Below are 19312 nucleotides of genomic sequence, written 5' to 3' on the forward strand. Positions count from 1 at the left end.
CTTTCAGCAATTCAGGCTAAGTTACAGACTGAGCGTGATGGTTGCTGACCTCCCTTCTAGGGCAGGCAGTCTCTCACCCTTTGTGAGTGGCCAGTGGACCGCTCACACTCCTGCCCATTTTTGGCTATACATTCACACGAGTGTGACAGATTTACGCCCGTAAAAAACACGCGTTAAATCTGTCCATGTGCATTGTCTTATGCATAAGAGTGCTTTGTGAGTGGCATGTGTTTATCACGCACTCGAAAGCAATTTTTTTTTTTTACTGTAATTGATGCGTAAAACATGGATGTGCTTCTGTGTGCTGTCCGTGGTTTTCACGCACCCATTGACTTCAATGGGCGACTAGGTGTATGAAAACGCACCAATATAGGACATGCAGTGAGTCTCACACAACGGACACACGCCACGTGAAAAACTACGCATGTGTGAATGGCCTCATTGAAATCAATGAGTCCGTAGGCTGTGCTTTGTTTCAAAGCACAGCACACGGACGAGAATCACACTCGTCTGAAAGAGCCCTTAGAGTCCTATGCTCCTTCACTCTGAATCCTCATGCCGCAGGGTGTATCAGTCGGATGCAGCCTCAGTGTACCCACTCCTGAGGTGCGTAGAACGGAGGCTTGCGTCCTGGTGCCTATTGCCACTCCCCCTCTTGCTCCCGACATCTCATGGACACTACAGAGCCGCTCTACTAACATGCGGCAGTTTACCGCTCCCCCTGCTACTATGGGTAATGCCACCAGTGCTAGCGCCTATTCCTCTGTGGAAAGCACTATTAATCCCCCTGCCACTCAGCCCCCTGTGGAGACGCTGTTGGTCGGTTCCCAGCCTCCTCCTATAGTTGGTATTGACCCCCTTAGAGCTGGGGCCTGTGCCTAAGCCTATATTGTGATTGATCTTGGCTGTGCCCAGTTCTTTTCCTTTTTCCGAATTAAGTGGTTATTTGAACACGAAATAGCAAAGCTGACCTCGCTCTTCCTCTGGGGCCACTTCACGTAGTCCTGTCTGCAGCTGGCGCAGATTTTTTGGGTGCCTTAGGCACTGGTCCTGTCTACGTTCCCGGTCTTCTGCTCGGAGCTGGCAGTCTGGGCACTCTAGATTTTCAAGGTGGGGGTCTTCATCATCTTCACGGAGCTCCTGCAGCTCACGGAGCTCTGGCCGTTAACCAGGAGGCACAGCAAGAGGTTGGAGCCTAGTCGTTCCTCAGAGTCCTGACGTCACGTTTCCAGCAGGATCTGCGAGGTTCCTGCAGTTCCAGATGCCGTGCAATCTGTTCCTACTATTCCCAGTGAGTTACATTTTTTGGGGGATGGGTGACTTGGGTGGCAATATACTCCTTGATTTGAAGGTGCTAGTACAAAAATGAGACTCCTTGTTTACTGTTGCTGCGCCAGCTTATAAGACTGTTGCAGCCGGGTTCCGCTGACCTTCCTAGCATTTAGTCATCAGGGCCAGTGTTCATAAAGACGCTTTTTTTTGTGGGAATAGTCCCCTGGGTTCTTATGTAGATGACGACACGAAGGAGAAAATATGGGTGAATGGTTACGTTGATATTTGGTCCTTTGTGTCAGTGGAGCAGCACACCACTGACAAGGAGCATTGCTCTGAGAAGCCGTCTCAGCGGAAGCAATGGGCAACTGGCTTCAGGCTTTCTCTTTACTGGGTTGCATTATGGGCCAGCAGCACCCCGAGCGCTGTGCGGAGCTTTTAATTTACATGGATTCTATTTACATTGCGTATAAGTCGCATAGTGGTAGGCAACTCGCGTTGCAGCCGGATTTTGGTTGGGGATAAAGGCCACGATTCCGAATATGTGGCTTCGTCTCATGTTGGCTCAGAGAACTTTGTCCTTTCCAACATCAGCCGCTGTCACCTCTTAGTCTCCGGGGTCAGTGGCCGTCCATCACCTGGCTGTTATTTAAGGAAGGGCATTGTAAGTTCTATGATTTGTGCAAATACAAACATGAATGTTCATCCTGTATTGGCCCCATGCAGTCCTCTGCTGTTCCACTCTGTGAAGGCCTTGCCCAAGCCTGGCCAAAGTGACACTAAGGACCCCGGTGAGCGTAACCCCGAAGGGGACGTGGCTAGGCCTGCATCCCAAAAAGCAGCAGCAGCGTTCTGCATTCTGATTTCAAGTTTGGATACTTTATCCCTTTCATTTAAAGCAAGTGCCCGGTTTTTTTTCCTGCCAATTTACAATCTGCCAGGCAGCACCCCGAAGTCCTTCTGCACAAAGTGTTAAAAGGGATCTCCCTAAAAAGGCTAGTTGGTCCCTTACCGACTCTCCCTTTCTCTAATTTGCGTATTTCACCACTGGGAGTTGTTCCTAAGTAGGATCCTGGTAAATTTGGGCTCATCCATTACCTATCTTATCCCAGGGCTTTCTCTTTTAACCTGTTCCAGCGCTGCGACGCAACTGTACGTTGTGGCAAGTGGTTACTTCCCGCACCGGGACATACAGTTACTGCGTGGATACTGGGGCATACTGCCCTAATTGACAGTGTCAAAGAACCAGGAGGTCAGCTGTCCCCGACAGCTGACACTCCACTCTTACAAGCCAGCAATTCATCGCCGCTGATTTTGTCAATTAACCCCTTAACTGCGATTGCCGCATTTAAGGGGTTGGTAGCACATCGGCAACCCCCACAATACGATCGCAGGGGCTGCCGACGGTTGGAATGCCAACCAGAGGCCAAACAATGGCCTCCGGGTCTGCCATGTACAGTAACTTATAGGCTTTCTATCAGAGTGACTGTCACGTCACACTGACAGTTATAATACATTACACTATGTAGGTATAGTAATTTATTATAGCAGCTATCAGTGCTGTAGGTCTTCAAGTCCCCTAGTGGGACAAAAAAAAAGTTACAAAAAGTTAATAACAGTGCTTTATAAAAGTGTAAAAATAAACATTATAAGTTAAAAAAAACAAGAACTGCTTTTTTTCCTATAATAAGTCTTTTAAATTATAGGTAAAAAATTAACACGTTAAGAAAGTACACATATTTGGAATCACCGCGTTCATGCGACCCAAACTATAAAACTGTAATGTTATTTTTCCGGCACGGTGAACAGCACAAAAAAAAATGTAAGAATCACAATTTTTTGTTCACCACCCCTCCCAAAATATAGAACAAAAAGTGATCAAAAAGTCACATGCGCCCCAAAATAGTACCAATAAAAACTACAACCCTGCCCGCAAAAAAACAAGCCCTTACACAGCTTTTTTGACAAAAAATAAAAAAGTTATTAAAATAAAAATTTTATTATTATTTAAAAAAGCGATTTTATTGTGCAAACGCTGCAAAACATGAAAAACTATTTCTATTTGGTATCTCTGTAATCATATAGACCCACAGAATAAAGTAAAATTGTCAGTTATAGCGGACGGGGAACACTGTAAAAAGAAAAAAAAAGCATTGTCAGAAGTGATGGTTTTTGGTCAGTTTGATGCCAAAAAATGGAATAAAAAGTGATAAAAAACATTGCATGTACCCCAAAATGGTACTAATGAAAACTACAGATTGTCCCGCAACAAATAAGCCCTCAGACAGCTCCGGTGGAGAAAAAATACAAATCTTCTGGCTCTCAGAATATGGCGACACAAAATGTGCAAAGCGTTCCAAAAGCGGACAAGATTGGGCGCCATTTATCAGTGCCACACCGGCCACACATCTATGAATTATTATTTATTTACCGCATTATTATACCCTCTTATTATGACCTCATGTATTCTGCACAGCTTACATATGGCCCCACATTATAAACTGAAATACCAGCAAAAACCCAAACAGAACTACTACCAAGCAAAATCTGTGCTCCAAAAGCCAATGGCGCTCCCTCCCTTCTGAGTCCTACAGCATGCCCAAACCGCAGTTTACGTCCAAATATATGGCATCACCATACCCGGGAAAACCGGCTTAACATTTTATGAGGTATTTCTCTTCAGCAGCACAGACTGGGCACAACATATTGTGCACTAAAATGGCATATCAGTGGAAAATTTCAATTTTGACTTTGCACCATCCGCTGAGCATTAACCCATTTGCACTCTATGACTAACCCGGGACTAATGGACAGGAACAGTGATCGCGCTGTTACAGAAACCTGTAAAAATGACAATATACTGCAATACATTAGTATTGCAGTGTATTGTACCAGCTATCAAATGATAGGTGGTTCAAGTCCCATAGGGGGACTTATAAAATGTGTAAAAAAAAGTTAAAGTTATTAGTAGTGAAAAAAATATTAAAAGTTTTTCCTCTAAAGTAATCTAATAAAATAAATTTAAAAAAATTTGTATCGCTACATCCATAAAAGTCAGAAATATTACAATATACCATTATTTAACAGGCGTGGTGAACGCCGTAAAAAATAAAAACTTTAAAACAACAAAATCGCTGTTCTTTGTCCACCTTAGCTACTAAAAAAATGTAATAAAATCTGATCAAAAAGATGTTTGTACCCAAAAATGTACCAATAAAAACGACAGCCTGTCCCGCAAAAAATATACCCTCACACAGCTCAATCGACAAAAAATTAAAAAGTTATGGCTCTTGGAATGTGGTGAAACAAAACAATTATTTTTTTTAACAAATAGATTTTTCTTTGTAGTAAAATAAATTTGGTATCACCTTAATCGTATTGAGCCACAGAATAAAGTTAAGTTGTGGTTTTTACCGCATGGTGAAAGCCGTAAAAACGAAACTCAAAAAACAATGGAGAGATCTCAGTTTTTTCCAATTTGAGCCTGAAAAGAATTTTCATATAGTGTTTCAGTACATTATATGGTACTTTAAATGGTGTCAATAGAAACTACAACTTCTCCAGCAAAAAATAAGCCCTTACAGCACTCTATTGGTAAAAAAAGAAAAAAGTTATGGCTCTTGGAAGGTGGGTAGTGAAAAGCGAAACTGAAGAAGAAAAAAATGGATCAGTCCTGAAAAGGTTAATTCATTTCTAATGAAAAAAACACTTAAGACCACATGTGGGGTATTTCTGAACTCGGGAGAAATTGCTTTACAAATATTGGGGTGCTTTTTATCCTTTATCCCTTTCGAAAATTAAAAAAATTAAACATTTTAGTAGAAATAAATGTTGATATTAATTTTTACGACTTCATTCTATAAAATTCTGCAAAAGACCTGTGGGGTCTAAATGCTCACTATACCCCTAGATACATTTCTTAAGAGATGTAGTTTCCCAAATGGAGTCACTTTTGGGTGTTTCCACTGTTTTGGTTCCTCAGGGGCTTTGCAAATGCGACATGATACCTAAAAACCATTCCACCTAAATTTGAGCTCCAAAAGCCAAAGAGCGCTCCTTCCCTTCTAAGCCCTGCCGTGTGTCCAAACAGCAGTTTATTACCACATATGGGGTATTGCCCTAATTGGAAGAAATTGCTTTACAAATGTTGGAGTGCTTTTTCTCCTTTATTTCTTGTAAAAAAAATTACAATTTCTATGTTTTTTTTAGAAAAAAAAGTTGATTTTCATTTTTACAGACTAATTCCAATAAATTTATCAAAACACCTGTCAGGTCAAAATGCTAACTATACCCCTAGAAAAAATCCTTTTGGGGGGTTTCCACTGTTTTGGCACCACAAGACCTCTTCAAACCTGACATGGTGCCTAAAATATATTTTTTTTTAAAAAAGAGGCTCCAAAATTCTCTAGGTGCTCCTTTGCTTCTGAGGCTTGTGTATCAGTCCAGTAGCACACTAGGGCCACATGTGGGATATTTCTAAAAAATGCAGAATCTGGGCAATAAATATTGAGTTGCATTTCTTGGGTAAAACCTTCTGTGGTACAAATGAAAATGTATTACAAATGAATTTTGGCCAAACAAAAAGATGAGATTTGTAAATTTCACCTCCACTTTGCTTTAATTTCTGTAAAACGCCTAAAGGGTTAAGAAACTTTCTGAATGCTGTTTCGAAAACTTTTAAGGGTGCATTTTTTTAAATAGGGTGATTTATATGGGGTTTCTAATATATAAGGCCCTCAAAGTCACTTCACAACTGAACTGGTCCCTGCAAAAATAGCCTTTTGAAATTTTCTTGAAAATGTGAGAAATTGCTGCTAAAGTTCTACACCTTGTAACGTCCTAGAAAAATAAAAGGGCGTTCAAAAAAACAATGCACACATAAAGGAGACATATTAGAAATGTTAACTAGTAACTATTTTGTGTGGTATTACTATCTGTCTTACAAGCACATACATTTAAATTTAGAAAAATGCTAATTTTTGCAATTTGTCTCTAAATGTTGGTGTTTTTCACAAATAAATACTGAATCTATTGAAAACATTTTTTCACTAACAAAGTACAATATCGAGAGTCTGGAAAAAAGATGTTCCTTGTATCGGGCACTCCTGTGCGGCTGGTTGAGCAATTCCACAGAACCATCGGATAGATTTAAAGGGAAGGTGTCATGAAAATTATAAATTTTTTATAATATTGTTTTTAGTATGATATTAAAATAAATTACATTTATTTGTGTTCTTGTGTTGTACTTTTTTCTTGCTTTTACTTCTCTATGGGGGTTGCCACTTTTTTTTCATCTCTGTACAGAGATGGAATATGGCACATCCAACCCCATAGAGAATGCGAACGGGAGCCGTTCCATTTTCTGCAGTGTACGCCGTCTGTGTGGGAACGGCGCATGCTCCGCTCCCACACAGACCAAAACGAAGGTGTTTGGCAGAGCGAAATCCGGCGCCATTTTCATGTGGACCAGAAGCCGTTGCCGGACAGTAAGATGACGACTTCCGTCTGCAGCTTCTGGCCATATGTTCAAGGAAGCGAAGGCGCAAGGAGTGGGAGCGGAAATGGCAGTGGCGGCAGGAGCAGGTAATATATGTTCGTGTATGTGATGTGTGTATTATGTTTGTGTATGTTTGTGTTATACTGTATCTAATCCTCCTACACTGTGCAGTCACTCAGAAAAAGGCGGCAGACAGTGTAGGAGGTTTGAAGATTCAAACCCTTCAAACCCTTCCATCTTCTGGCACTAGCCAGAATAATGGAGGGGGGATTGTGTGAGGACACTAGAGCGAGTGTGTCTAGCCCAAATTTGCAGCATAAAACAATGAGGTTTCTTTACCACATTGACCATGCTGCAATTTTGGGATCTGCTCCGTCTAGTGGCCAGCACATGAAAATGTTATAAATTAGAATCTAATTTATAATATTTCCTGACTTGTGAAAAAAAAAAAGTTAAAACAATGTTTAATCACTTACATAATAATTGTTTAACTAAAAAAAAAAAAAATTCTAGCGACACATTCCCATATTAAAACAATAAGAGTAACTGCTGCAACGCGTTTCAACCTTGTGCTGAGGTCTTCGTCAGGCATATCAAATTTTAAAATAGACATCATCTTAAATAGCCATGTCCTATCGTTCACGCCCAGGTGAGAGTTCATTATAGGGGTTTACTGGAGGTTCATATATTGTATTGTTTCTAAACCTTTTATTAGTTTATTTGTGATTACTTTGTTCATAGTGTCTACTTGTTAGTTTTGGGATGTATCTCTAAATAGAGTGAAAAAGGGACATATTGAATATTACACCTTATATTCCAATTTCTCTTGTTTATATTTATTTATTTGTTTCCCCCCTCTCTCTCTCCACACTATGTTATTGTAGAGTTTTGATGAGTGGTTTTATGTTCACAACTTTATGTTAAAGGTCCATTATACTGGTATGGGGTGCCTCATTTTTACACATTGGTGGAATCATGGGTTACATAGCAACATTGTTTGTCTCTGTTTAAAAACAATTCTCATTGAGTCCATTTGGGTTCACGGATTCAAATTTAAAAATCCAAAACCCTTTTTGGCATTGAAGCGATGACCATTAAGTCGAAAAAGGAAGTTACATCAAATGTAACCAACTAAATTTTTCAAATTAATTATTTTATGAACTGTGACACAGACTATGTCATATATATATGATTGAATGTGAATGCGGATTACAATACATAGGGAGAACAACACTGACATTACCGAGTAGGCTTAATGGTCATCGATTCAATGCCAAAAAGGTTTTTATTAAACACAGTCTATCAAGACACTTGTTACAAAATCATCAATTAAGTTTTAAAAATATAAGAATCTCTCCGTTGGAACAAATAGACCCAAAAATACACAATAGAATATCAATATTAAATAAACGCGAATCCTATTGGATTTTTACATTTGAATCCCTGAGCCCAAATGGACTCAATGAGAATGTAGACTCTGTTTGAGCCATTTGAAAAAATAGAATTGTTTTTAAACAGAGACAAACAATGTTGATATGTAACCCATGATTGATTAAAAGCAACACATTATCCTTTAGAAAATGATGCGCTACCCAGTTAGCAAAAAGAAACAATATATCACCGCACCCAGAAAATATTAAAGAAATCTGTGATATAAGTCACGCTCAAGACACATGTAAAAATAATAACATAGCATCAACATTACCTTGGATGTCTTTCTTTCGTTTCGATCCCTCCGGGCTTGCAGAAACGTGACAATCGAAATAAATTTAGAAAGAATTATAGAAAGAAACCTAACATCAGTTACACCAACGTGGAAAAATGAGACACCCCATACTAGTATAACGAACCTTTAACATAAAGATGTGAACATAAAACCACTCATCAAAACTCTACAATAACGTAGTGTGGAGAGAGAGGGGGGAAACAAATAAATATAAATAAGAGAAATTGGAATACAAGGTATAATATTCAATATGTCCCTTTTTCACTCTATTTAGAGATACATCCCAAAACTAACATAGACACTATGAACAAAGTAATCACAAAGAAAATAATAAAAGGTTTAGAAACAATACAATATATACGAACCTCCAGTAAACTCCCATAATGAACTGTCACCTGGGCGTGAACGATAGGACGCGGTTATTTAAGATGTCTTTTTTTAAATTTTATATGCCTGACGAAGACCTCAGCACGAGGTTGAAAGGCATTGCAGCAGTTACTTTATTGTTTTAGTATGTCCAATTATATTGATTTAAATCTATCCGATGGTTCTGTGGAATTGCTGTACCAGCCACACAGGAGCGCCCAATACAAGGAGCATTTTTTTCCGGACTCTTGATTCCAAGTGACCACGGAAAAGAAACTCCACCCTTGGAGCTCAAAACCGTGGGTCAGCTCCAGAGGCTTGCTCAAGGAACTTGGGTGAAATCACCTGATAAGTATCAAAGTCAAGTTGTGCTGATGATCCTGCACAACTTAACCAGGTGAGTCTACCAACACTTACCTGTACGTTATCACCTTAGAGGAGTGCCGTCTTTTCCCCTTTTTTTCTCCACATTTCGAGCATAAAGTACAATATGTTATGAGAAAACAGTCTTAGAATCGCTTCGATAGGTAAAAGCATTGCAAAGCTATTACCACATACATTAACACTTGTCAGATTTGAAAAAATCGGCTGTGTCCTGAAGGTCAACGTAGGCTGTGTCCTGAAGGGGTTAATGATGGTATCTCCAAGGAGGAGGCCTTTGTGTTCTATGTTTCTTTTGACAGGGCAGTTCCTTGCTGCGAGCTCTGACGGTGATGTCGGATATTTACCCTTTCCCGCTTTGGTCACTTTTGACCTTCCTGACAGAGCCTGATTTTTCAAATCTTACATGTTTCACTTTATGTGGTAATAACTTCGGAATGCTTTTACCTATCCAAGCGGTTCTGAGAATGTTTTCTCATGACACATTGGACTTTATGTTACTGTTAAAATTAGCTCGATACATTTAGTATTTAATTGTGAAAAACACCAAAATGTAGTGAAAAATTGCAAAAATTTGCATTTTTCTACATTTGAATGCACCTGCTTGTAAGTTAGGCAGTTATACCACACAAAATTGTTGCTAATTAACATCCCCCATATGTCTACTTTTTGGCATAATGTTTTAAACATCCTTTTATTTTTCTAGGACGTTACAAGGCTTAGAACTTTAGCAGCAATTTCTCCCATTTTCAAGAAAATATTTAAAAGGCTATTGTTTCAGGGACCAGTTTAGTTGTGAAGTGGCTTTTAGGGCCTTATATACTAGAAACCCCCAATACATCACCCCTCAAAGTATTCAAAACAGCATTTAGAAAGTTTCTTAACCCCTTACACGTTTCACAGGAATTAAACCAAAGTAAAGGTGAAATTTACAATTTAAATTATTTTTTTGTAACACAAAGTTTTACCAGAGAAACGCAACTCAGTATTTATTGCCCAGGTTATGAAGTTTTAGGAAATATCTCACATGTGGCAAAGGAGTACCTAGTGTATTTTAGGCCTCCTTTTTATTAGAATATATTTTAGGCACCATGTCAGGTTTGAAGGGCTCTTGCGGTGCGAAAACAGTGGAAATCCCCCAAAAGTGACCCCATTTGGGAAACTACACTCCTCAAGGAAATTATCTAGAGGTATAGTGAGCATTTTGACCCTACAGGTTTATTGCAGAAATTATTGGAAGTAGGCTGTGAAAATGAAAATCTACGTTCTTTCAAAGAAAATGTAGGACTAAAGGCAAAAAAGCACAACAACATCTTTAAAACAATTTCTCACAAGTAAAACAATACCCCAAATGTGGTCATAATTGGCTGTTTGGACACAGGCAGGGCTTAGAAGGGAAAGAGTGCCATTTGGCTTTTGGAGCTCAAATTTAGCAGGAGTGGTTTGCGGAGGCCATGTCGCATTTGCAAAGCCCCTGAGGGGACAAAAAAGTGGAAATCTCCCACACGTGGCCCAATTTTGGAAACTACACCCCTTGAGGAAATGATCTAGGGTTATAGTGAGAATTTTGACCCCGCAGGTTTTTTGCAGAAATTATTGGAATTAGGCCGTGAAAATGAAAATCTACATTCTTTCAAAGAAAATATAGGTTTAGCTAATTTTTTCTCATTTCCTCAAGGATTAAAGGAGAATAAGAATGACAACGTTTGTAAATCAATTTCTCCCGAGTAAAACAATACCCCACATGTGGTCATAAACGACTGTTTGTACACACAGCAGGGCTTAGAACGGAAGGAGTGCCATTTGGCTTTTGGAGCTCAAATTTGCAGGAATGGTTTATAGAGGCCATGTCGCATTTGCAAAGCCTCTGAGGGACCAAAACAGTGAAAACGGCCAAAAAGTGACTGCATTAATGAAACTACACCACTTGTGGAATTGATCTAGGGGTGTAGTGAGCATTTTGACCCCACAGGTGTTTCATAGATTTTATTAGAATTAGGCAGAGGAAAAAAAAATAATCTTGACAAATTTTTCTTCCATAATTTAGCTTTAGCTCAAAAATTTTCATTTTCTCTACAAATAAAGGAAAAAAAGAACCCAACATTTGAAAAACACCTTCTCTGGAGTATGGAAATACCCCATATGTGGTCATAAACTGCTATTTGGGCACATGGCAAGGATCAGAAGAGAAAGAGTGCCATTTGGCTTTTGGAACACAGATTTTGCTGGATTGGTTTCTTGACACCATGTCGCTTAAGCAAAGCCACTAATGTACCAGTACAGTGGAAACTAATCAAAAGGGACTCCATTTGGGATACTACACCCCTTGAGGAATTAATCTAGGGGTGTAATGAGCATTTTGACCCCACAGGTGTTTCAAAGATTTTATTTGAATTGGGCAGTTAAAATAAAAATTACATTTTTTTCCAATAAGACGTAGCTTTAGCTTAAAATTTTTTATTTTTTTAAAAAATAAAAGGAGAAAAAAGCACCCCAACATTTGTAAAGCAATTTCTCCCGAGTACGGCAATATACCCCATATGTGGTCATAAATTGCTTTTTGGGCACAAGGCAGGCCTCAGAAGGGAAGGAGCACCATTTGGCTTTTGGAGTGCTGGATTGGTTTCTGGTCGCTATGTAGCATTTGCAAAGCCTCTGTGGGACCAAAACAGTGGAAACTCCCCAGAAGTGACCCCATTTTGAAAACGACACCTGTAAAGGTATTCACCTAGTGGTGTAGTAAGCATGATAACCCCGCAGGTGTTTTGCAGAAATTAGTGTGCACTCGATGTTGCAGAGTGAAAATGGGATTTTTTTCCATAGATATGCCATAAATAAATGCGCTGTGGATGGTGCAAAGTAAAAATTCTAATTTTTCCCCAGATATGCCAATTCAGTGGCAAATATGTCTTTCCCAGCTTATGCCACTGGATACACATATCCCAAAAATTGTTAAAAGAGTTCTCTCAGGTATGGCGGTGCCATATATGTGGAAGTAAACTGCTGTTTGCGCACGCCGTAGGGCTCAGAAGGGAGGGAGCACCATTTGGCTTTTGAAGCGTAGATTTTGCTTGGTAGTAGTTTTATTTGGAGTTTTACTGGTATTTCCGTTTATAATATGGGGGGGGGGAACATGACACATTTAATATTTTCTCCTAATATTCAGACTCATCGTGTACATGTGCGCCAAGTGTTACAGCGTCTGCGACAGAACTCTCTGTTTGCTAAACTGGAGAAATGCCTCTTCGAGAATAACAGCCTGCCTTTCCTGGGGTATGTCATTTCTGACCAGGGACTTCAAATGGATCCAGCCAAGTTATCCTCAATTCTCAACTGGCATCGTCCGCAAGGACTCAAAGCTGTCCAACGCCTGTTGGGATTCGCAAATTATTACTGCCAGTTTATTCCTCACCTCTCCTATGACAGCTCCTATTTCTGCACTGACCAAAAAGGGGGTTAATGGCAAAGACTGGACCACGGAGGCCGAAGCCGCATTCCAAGCTCTTAAAATTGCCTTCTCTTCTGCTTCAGTCCTACATAGACCGGATTCCACCAAATCCTTTGTTCTGGAGGTTGATGCTTCATCTGTGGGAGTCGAAGCTATTCTTTCACAAAAGACTTATAGAGGGAGACTTGTGGCCTGTGGCTTTTTCTCCAAATCTTCTACACCTGTTGAAAAAAATTATGGTATTGGAGATAAAGAACTTTTGGCTATTAAATTGGCCCTGGAGGAGTGGAGACATTTGCTAGAAGGTGCGCGGCATCCTATTATTATCTACACATATCATAAAAACCTCCTTTACCTGTAATCTGCTCAACGCCTAAATCCTCGCAAAGCTAGATGGGCATTATTCTTCTCCAGATTTGATTTCCATCTTCACTATAGACCCATTGGAAAGAATACCAAAGCTGAAGCCTTATCTCACTCTGAGCCCAGTCCTCAGTTTATTATAGATCCAAAACGTATTAAGATCTCTGCCCCAGCTGAAGTGGTACACATTCCCCGAGGAAAGACCTATGTACCCCCTAAACAAATGGATTGTGTTCTTCGCTGGGGTCATGTCTCCAGGGTTTCTGGGCACCCTGGCATCAAAAGGACTCTCAATTTGATTGGCCGTCAGTACTGGTGGCCTTCCATGTCCGAAGATAAAGACTTTGTTTCAGCCTGCTCCACCTGGTCTCAGAATAAAGTCTCCCATTTAAGGCCTGCTGGTCTTTTACATCCTCTACCCGTGCCTGACTCTCCCTGGTCGCACATTGCCATGGACTTCATTACTGATCTGCCAAGTTCTCTGGGGTGTACCGAGATCTGGGTAGTTGTGGATCGCTTTTCCAAAATGGCGCATTTTGTACCCCTTCCAGGCCTTCCATCGTTTTCCCGACTGGCTACACTGTTTATCAAGCACATCTTAAGCCTTCATGGTCTTCCTAAACATATTGTGTCTGACAGAGGAGTACAGTTCACATCCAAGTTCTTGAGAGCCTTGTGAAAACTGCTGGAGGTTAAACTTGACTTCTCTTCCGCTTACCATCCTCAATCCAATGGTCAAGTAGAGCGGTTTAATCAAATACTTGAAAGTTTCCTCAAAAATGTTGTGTCTCCACGACAAGACAACTGGGCAAGTCTTCTTCCATGGGCCGAATTTGCCTACAACAACCATAGGGGGAATCTACCCGCTCTTCTCCTTTCTTCTTGGTGTATGGCCAGCACCCAGGAATCCCTCTACCAATCTCTGTGCCTTCTGAGGTTCCAGCGGCTAACATGGTCCATCGTGACTTTGTACGTATATGGCAGGAGGTCAAGGACTCCATCAACAAAGCCGTAGCCAGGTTCAAAAGTAACGCGGATAAAAAAACGCAGGATTCCACCGCAGCTTTTTCCTGGGGATAAAGTCTGTCTGTCCACACGTTAAATACATCTGAAGACCCCTTGTTACAAGCTGGCTCCTCGTTTTCTGGGTCCTTACGAAAAAACGGAACAAATCAATCCAGTAACTTTCAGACTTCAATACCTATCACGAAATGTGAGGACATATGATGTATCCACAACTGGATGAATGACACACAGCACACAATATGTACTATGAAACTATGGAACAAACTTTATTGAAATACACATAATAACATATTGGCCATCAAAAAATAAAATCAATGATACAAGCAATAAAAGGATAGCGTGGAGATACAGCAAGGGCACATATAGATGACATGCCACTAAAATGTAAACATCATATGATGTGGTAAGGTACAGAAATCTACATACCAGCACAAGAGTATAACATATGTAGTATAAAACACATAGTTGTCATATAGATCTGACCAGGCATATAGACAAATGTGCACAGTTATAACCATACACAGTCTACTAACATTATATAGGAGACATAGAGAGAAGCCTAAAATACAAAGCTCAACAATCTGTACCAACCCGTGGATTGCATGATGTGTCCCACCAAAGGTATCTCCACGGGGGCGTTTAGTGTGGAGATCCTAGATGTCAAAAGAACTCGGGGGAGATTGTGGTACCTGGTGGACTGGAAAGATTATGCTCCTGAGGAGAGATCATGGGAGCCCGTGGAGAATGTCACCGCCCCCGATCTCATCAAGGACTTTTAACGCAGGTTCCCTAGCTAGCCAAAAAAAAAGGGGGCGTAAAGGGGGGAACTCTAACTGTAACGGCTGCCGCGCCGTTCCCCGCCTCTTCGACGGTCTTTGCTCTGGCTCCTGCACCCTCCATTTCCTCATGCTTGTCCCATGCTCCACTCCACCCGATCCAGACGCTCTGCAGGCTCTGGGCGTCGCATCTCTCACCTCCATCCATGGCCGTCATCCACGATGTGCGGTTGCAGCCACTAAATGGCGCGCGCGCTGACTCTTTCCTACTTAAAGGGCCAGCACGTGCCAAAATTCCTAGACTTCCTATTTAAGGATCCTCCTTCCTCTCAATCCTTGCTTGTTCAACCAAGTTCCCCGTGACTTTCCCTGTACCCTGGTTCCCTGTTTTCTTGCCTACTGCCTTTGTCTGGATTTCCAGTTTTTTTTACCTCTGCCTGAACTTGACTATCCTTGCCTGCCGCCTGCCTTGACCTATTTCTGTCGATACCCGTAACGACGTCTGCTGCCTGTCCTGACTTCTGGCCTATACATCCGACTGCCTCTAAACCTGCTGTGCCAAGCGTAACTAGCACCATCTCCTGGACGACACAGAGGATCCACAAACTAACCAGGTGAGAACTGTGACAGTTAGGAGAGAATCAAAGCCGTATGTGGATAGGAGATGATACAGCGTGTGCTATTATAGTTCCCACAATAGAAGTCTGTAGTTGAATAAAGGAGGTAAGCAATATTGATAGTGCTAACCTATTGATCAGCAGAAAAAAATTGGGTCTGTAGCCCTTTAAGTGGATGATGTACCTGACTGTAGCAGGTATTGCGCTGTTATAAGGCCTCTTTCTCTGGAGTGAGGTGTAATATCATATGGGGACTCAAGTACTCACACTTCTCTTGGACTGATGTGAGGGCTGGGGTCCAGGTAATCTGGGCTGTAGATCAGTCAGCTGTGGTAGGGTGCAGGGACCGTCGCCGGCTCCGTCTTTTCCCCAGGTGTTGCTGCTCCACTCTCCTGTCTGTCTCCGGGCAGGGGTATGAGCAGTTCAGGAGTTGCCCTCCATGGGTGGTTCACCCTTCTAAAACGTCGGAGGAGGCCGCGACTGAGTCCACGGCCGCGCGGCTCCAAAATCGAGGCTTAGGGATGTCTGGACCGGAGCTCTGAAAAAGTGCGTCCAGCTAGCCCACCTGGGATGTTTCTGCTTGTTTGTTTCTTTAATGCTTTGGGATACATAGTCCCTACCCTCTGTCAAACACTATAGATGCCACAGTCGCTATGAACTGCGACATCTAAGGGGAAAAATGGCCATCGACACAGGTATCTCAGATCCTGGTCTTTACAGCGGGAGCCCAGCTGCTAATCACAGCTCCTGTGCCAGCACGATCATAATGACGTACATCTACAGTATGGTGCCTTAATACAAGACATTTTATGATGTATAGTACATATAGGTCAAGATGTGTGTATAGGTTAATGCATACTGTTTTGTTATGAAGTTGGATCTATAAGTCATATTCAGTTCGCTTCTAGGGCCATTTTCAGATGTGGCGGAATTTTTCAGCTGAAAATTTTACTGCAGATTCTTTGCGAATTTGCAGCAACATTTTCATATATGACAGGTAATTCAGACGTTGTGGATATCACAGCAGACTTGCTGCAGATTTCAGCCTTTGCAATGCAAATGCTGAGATCCGCAGTGAAAGTCCGCTTCTTCTCCGCAACATAATGAGAATGCTGCGGAGGGAAAATTCTGCATCGCAGCCTAATTTCCGCACAGTTATTTTCCGCAACGTCTGAACTAAGTTTCCTAAAAATGTATAGAAACAAATGTAAAAAACGGCTGCTGCAGAATTCCACTGCGGACTGTCACGTGTGAATGTGCCCAAGGTATGAGTGCAGGCAGCTAGAATTGTATCTTTTATCTCTGTCTATGCAGGGAACTCTGACCAATATAAGAATATATTAAGAAATGAATCAGCACAGAATTTTGGACCCATTTAGAATGAAAAAATAAATAAGATAGGGATCAAGGGTGAACATTCACTTTAAGACTTGTCATCTTTATTGTAATAATGTACTAGATGAGATACACAGTATGAGGGATATGTATTTAAACTTCGCCAGTCTTAATAAAAATCAAGCTGGAGTAAGTTGCAACAAATTTATTAAGAGGCGCCTCTTAATAAATTTGTTGCATCTTCACCACTGAATGAAATGCTGGCTGGCGTAGATTTCCACTATAATTGTAAATTCTACTAAATGTGTTAGGCCATAGGTGACCATGTCCCCTTTTGCTAAGTCCCGCTTCCTTTTTTTTTTTAAAAAAAAGTGGCGAGAGCAGGGAAATCTACCCAAAAGTCTCTATTTTGGGACTTTTGGGTTTTTTTTGCGACATTTCTACGCCAGGAAACTGGGGTAAAAAAGTTGTTACATTCCCTTTTGTATGCTTAAAATCTCAAGATTGTAGAATATATCACATATAAATTACCTCACAATGATTTATTCCAACTTGACATTGTATTGTTTGTGAAGCAGTCTTATAACAGTCCGTTCCATCACACTTAAATGATCTACATTTCTTATCCTAGAGAACAATAGAAGAAGAATTCATGGAAAAGTTGGTGGTTGAGAAGAAAAAAAGTGGTAAATTCTGCAAATTATCTATAAACAGGGCCGGAGGCACCATTAGGAATGGAAGGTCTGAGCCTTACAGCTTTGGAATGAGGAACCTTGCAATGCACATTATAAATGTCAATCTTGTATCTTTTACTGAGACTAGTAGTCCTTCTGCGTGGATCTATGACGGTAAAATTGCCAACCAAAATTTAATTGGTCCAGTTAAATTAAATTAAATTATCTTTTTTCTTGCTTCATATGAATGAACACGGCATAGCTGCACATGATTGGACATTTCATGGCTAGAGTGAGGCTGGATCTGGCAGGTCACATACTACTATGCAATTGTACAAGGCTATCTTTACTGGGGGAAACCTGAAAGGTATTTTTATTATGTTTTATTCCTGTATGATATGGGGTGCTTATCAGAATACTGCAATTCTACAATCATAAATCAATGCAAAAAGGACAACTCCCAGTAAGAAAACTGTAGAATATTAAGAACATGGTACAACACATTATTATACGGATATGCATTGCAGATGGGCGATACACTGAAAACCTTTGAACTTATAACTACTTTATCTATCTAAAAGGAGATATGTAGAAGTATATAATGCAAATTATTGGCACAAAGGGCAATGCAAAAAAAATAAAAATAGCTACAGACAGTTTTGTGTAAAAACATTGTTCCACTTTATAGTATTTGATAAGAGCCTTTAAGGTCAACTATAATAGAATATAAAGAGATATCATACAAGGTCAGGGGTAGACATGCCATATGGATGTAGCCATCTTTATCTTGACTGATAACTTGCTGCAGCGTGATATCACACAACAAAAGCCAATGAAAAGTCATTGAAAAAATCAAGATAAAGGATCTTGCCACGGTGTATTGTATTTAATGCGTTAAAAGTCAAGATAAAGACGGCTACATCTGTATGTGCAACCTGTGCAGTTACACAGGGGCTCAGTAGGTAGAAGGTCCCGCTGTCACCCTAAAAGCAGCTTCTTACTGTCTTAGATCGCTTATGAGGGACTGTGCCAATGAATATAATGGCTCATAATTATTGGTGGACTGTTGACTGGATAAAGAGACTCGAGGTGGATGCTCTATTCTGGGCTATTCAAGAGCAGTATCTGCACAGGGGTCCTCTGATATCTGTGTCCGCCACTGCACAAAGTGGGAACCCTTAATAGCAGTATACAGGTCCTTAATTTGCTACTAAAATCTACAAGCTCGACAATTGGGCTTGGCTGGTGCTTTGTAATTATTTTGTGGTAACAGAAGTAAGTAGAATTTTTTTAACATTAATCATGTTACGTAATACTTACACTGTATACAATTGTTGTTGTAGTGGTTGAAGACATGGTAGAAGCAGGTGTACTCATAACTGCTGTGCTTGACATCGCTGTACTGTTATCTAGGGTGCCTATAAAATTAATTTAAAAATAAAAAACATAATGTGTAACTTTTTCTCAGAGACCTAACCGTTCATATCAGAATAGATTGATCAGTATGGAGGAAGTAAGAACTACTTTTTTTAAATTTATAATATGTAACTTAGTTCAACTAAAATCATAGCCGTGGCTATAACATAGACTTACCTTTCAAAACGTATATATGTATTGCGTTATTTTGCAAAATGTAATTTGTTTTAAGTGAAATAAAATAGAATTTGCCTACAAGAAATATTACACAGGCCGGAATGTTCTGCTTTGAGCAACAAGATTGAATGTCTTAATATACTCTACCTTACGACAATACGTTTCAACAATAATGTTCTTACTTGTGTCTAGCCATCTTATCTTAAAGGGATATGCCCATCATACAATGTATTGGCAT

The 19312-nt window shown here is 40.4% G+C and overlaps 1 protein-coding gene across 1 annotated transcript in view; it reads right to left on the reverse strand.

Moving 5' to 3' along the window:
- Positions 1-942: 942 nt before the first annotated feature.
- Positions 943-19312, reverse strand: part of LOC142741808 (uncharacterized) — an 83946-nt gene continuing 65576 nt past the window's right edge. Inside the window, exons 8-11 of the mRNA XM_075851140.1 lie at positions 18802-18899; positions 17339-17434; positions 13970-14204; positions 943-1157 (exon numbers count right to left, since the gene is read on the reverse strand). Of these exons, the coding sequence (XP_075707255.1) occupies positions 943-1157; positions 13970-14204; positions 17339-17434; positions 18802-18899 (644 nt within the window). The remainder of the gene's footprint in view (positions 1158-13969; positions 14205-17338; positions 17435-18801; positions 18900-19312) is intronic.

This window comes from Rhinoderma darwinii, chromosome 2, assembly GCF_050947455.1.
Source record: "Rhinoderma darwinii isolate aRhiDar2 chromosome 2, aRhiDar2.hap1, whole genome shotgun sequence".
Taxonomy (NCBI): domain Eukaryota; kingdom Metazoa; phylum Chordata; class Amphibia; order Anura; family Rhinodermatidae; genus Rhinoderma; species Rhinoderma darwinii.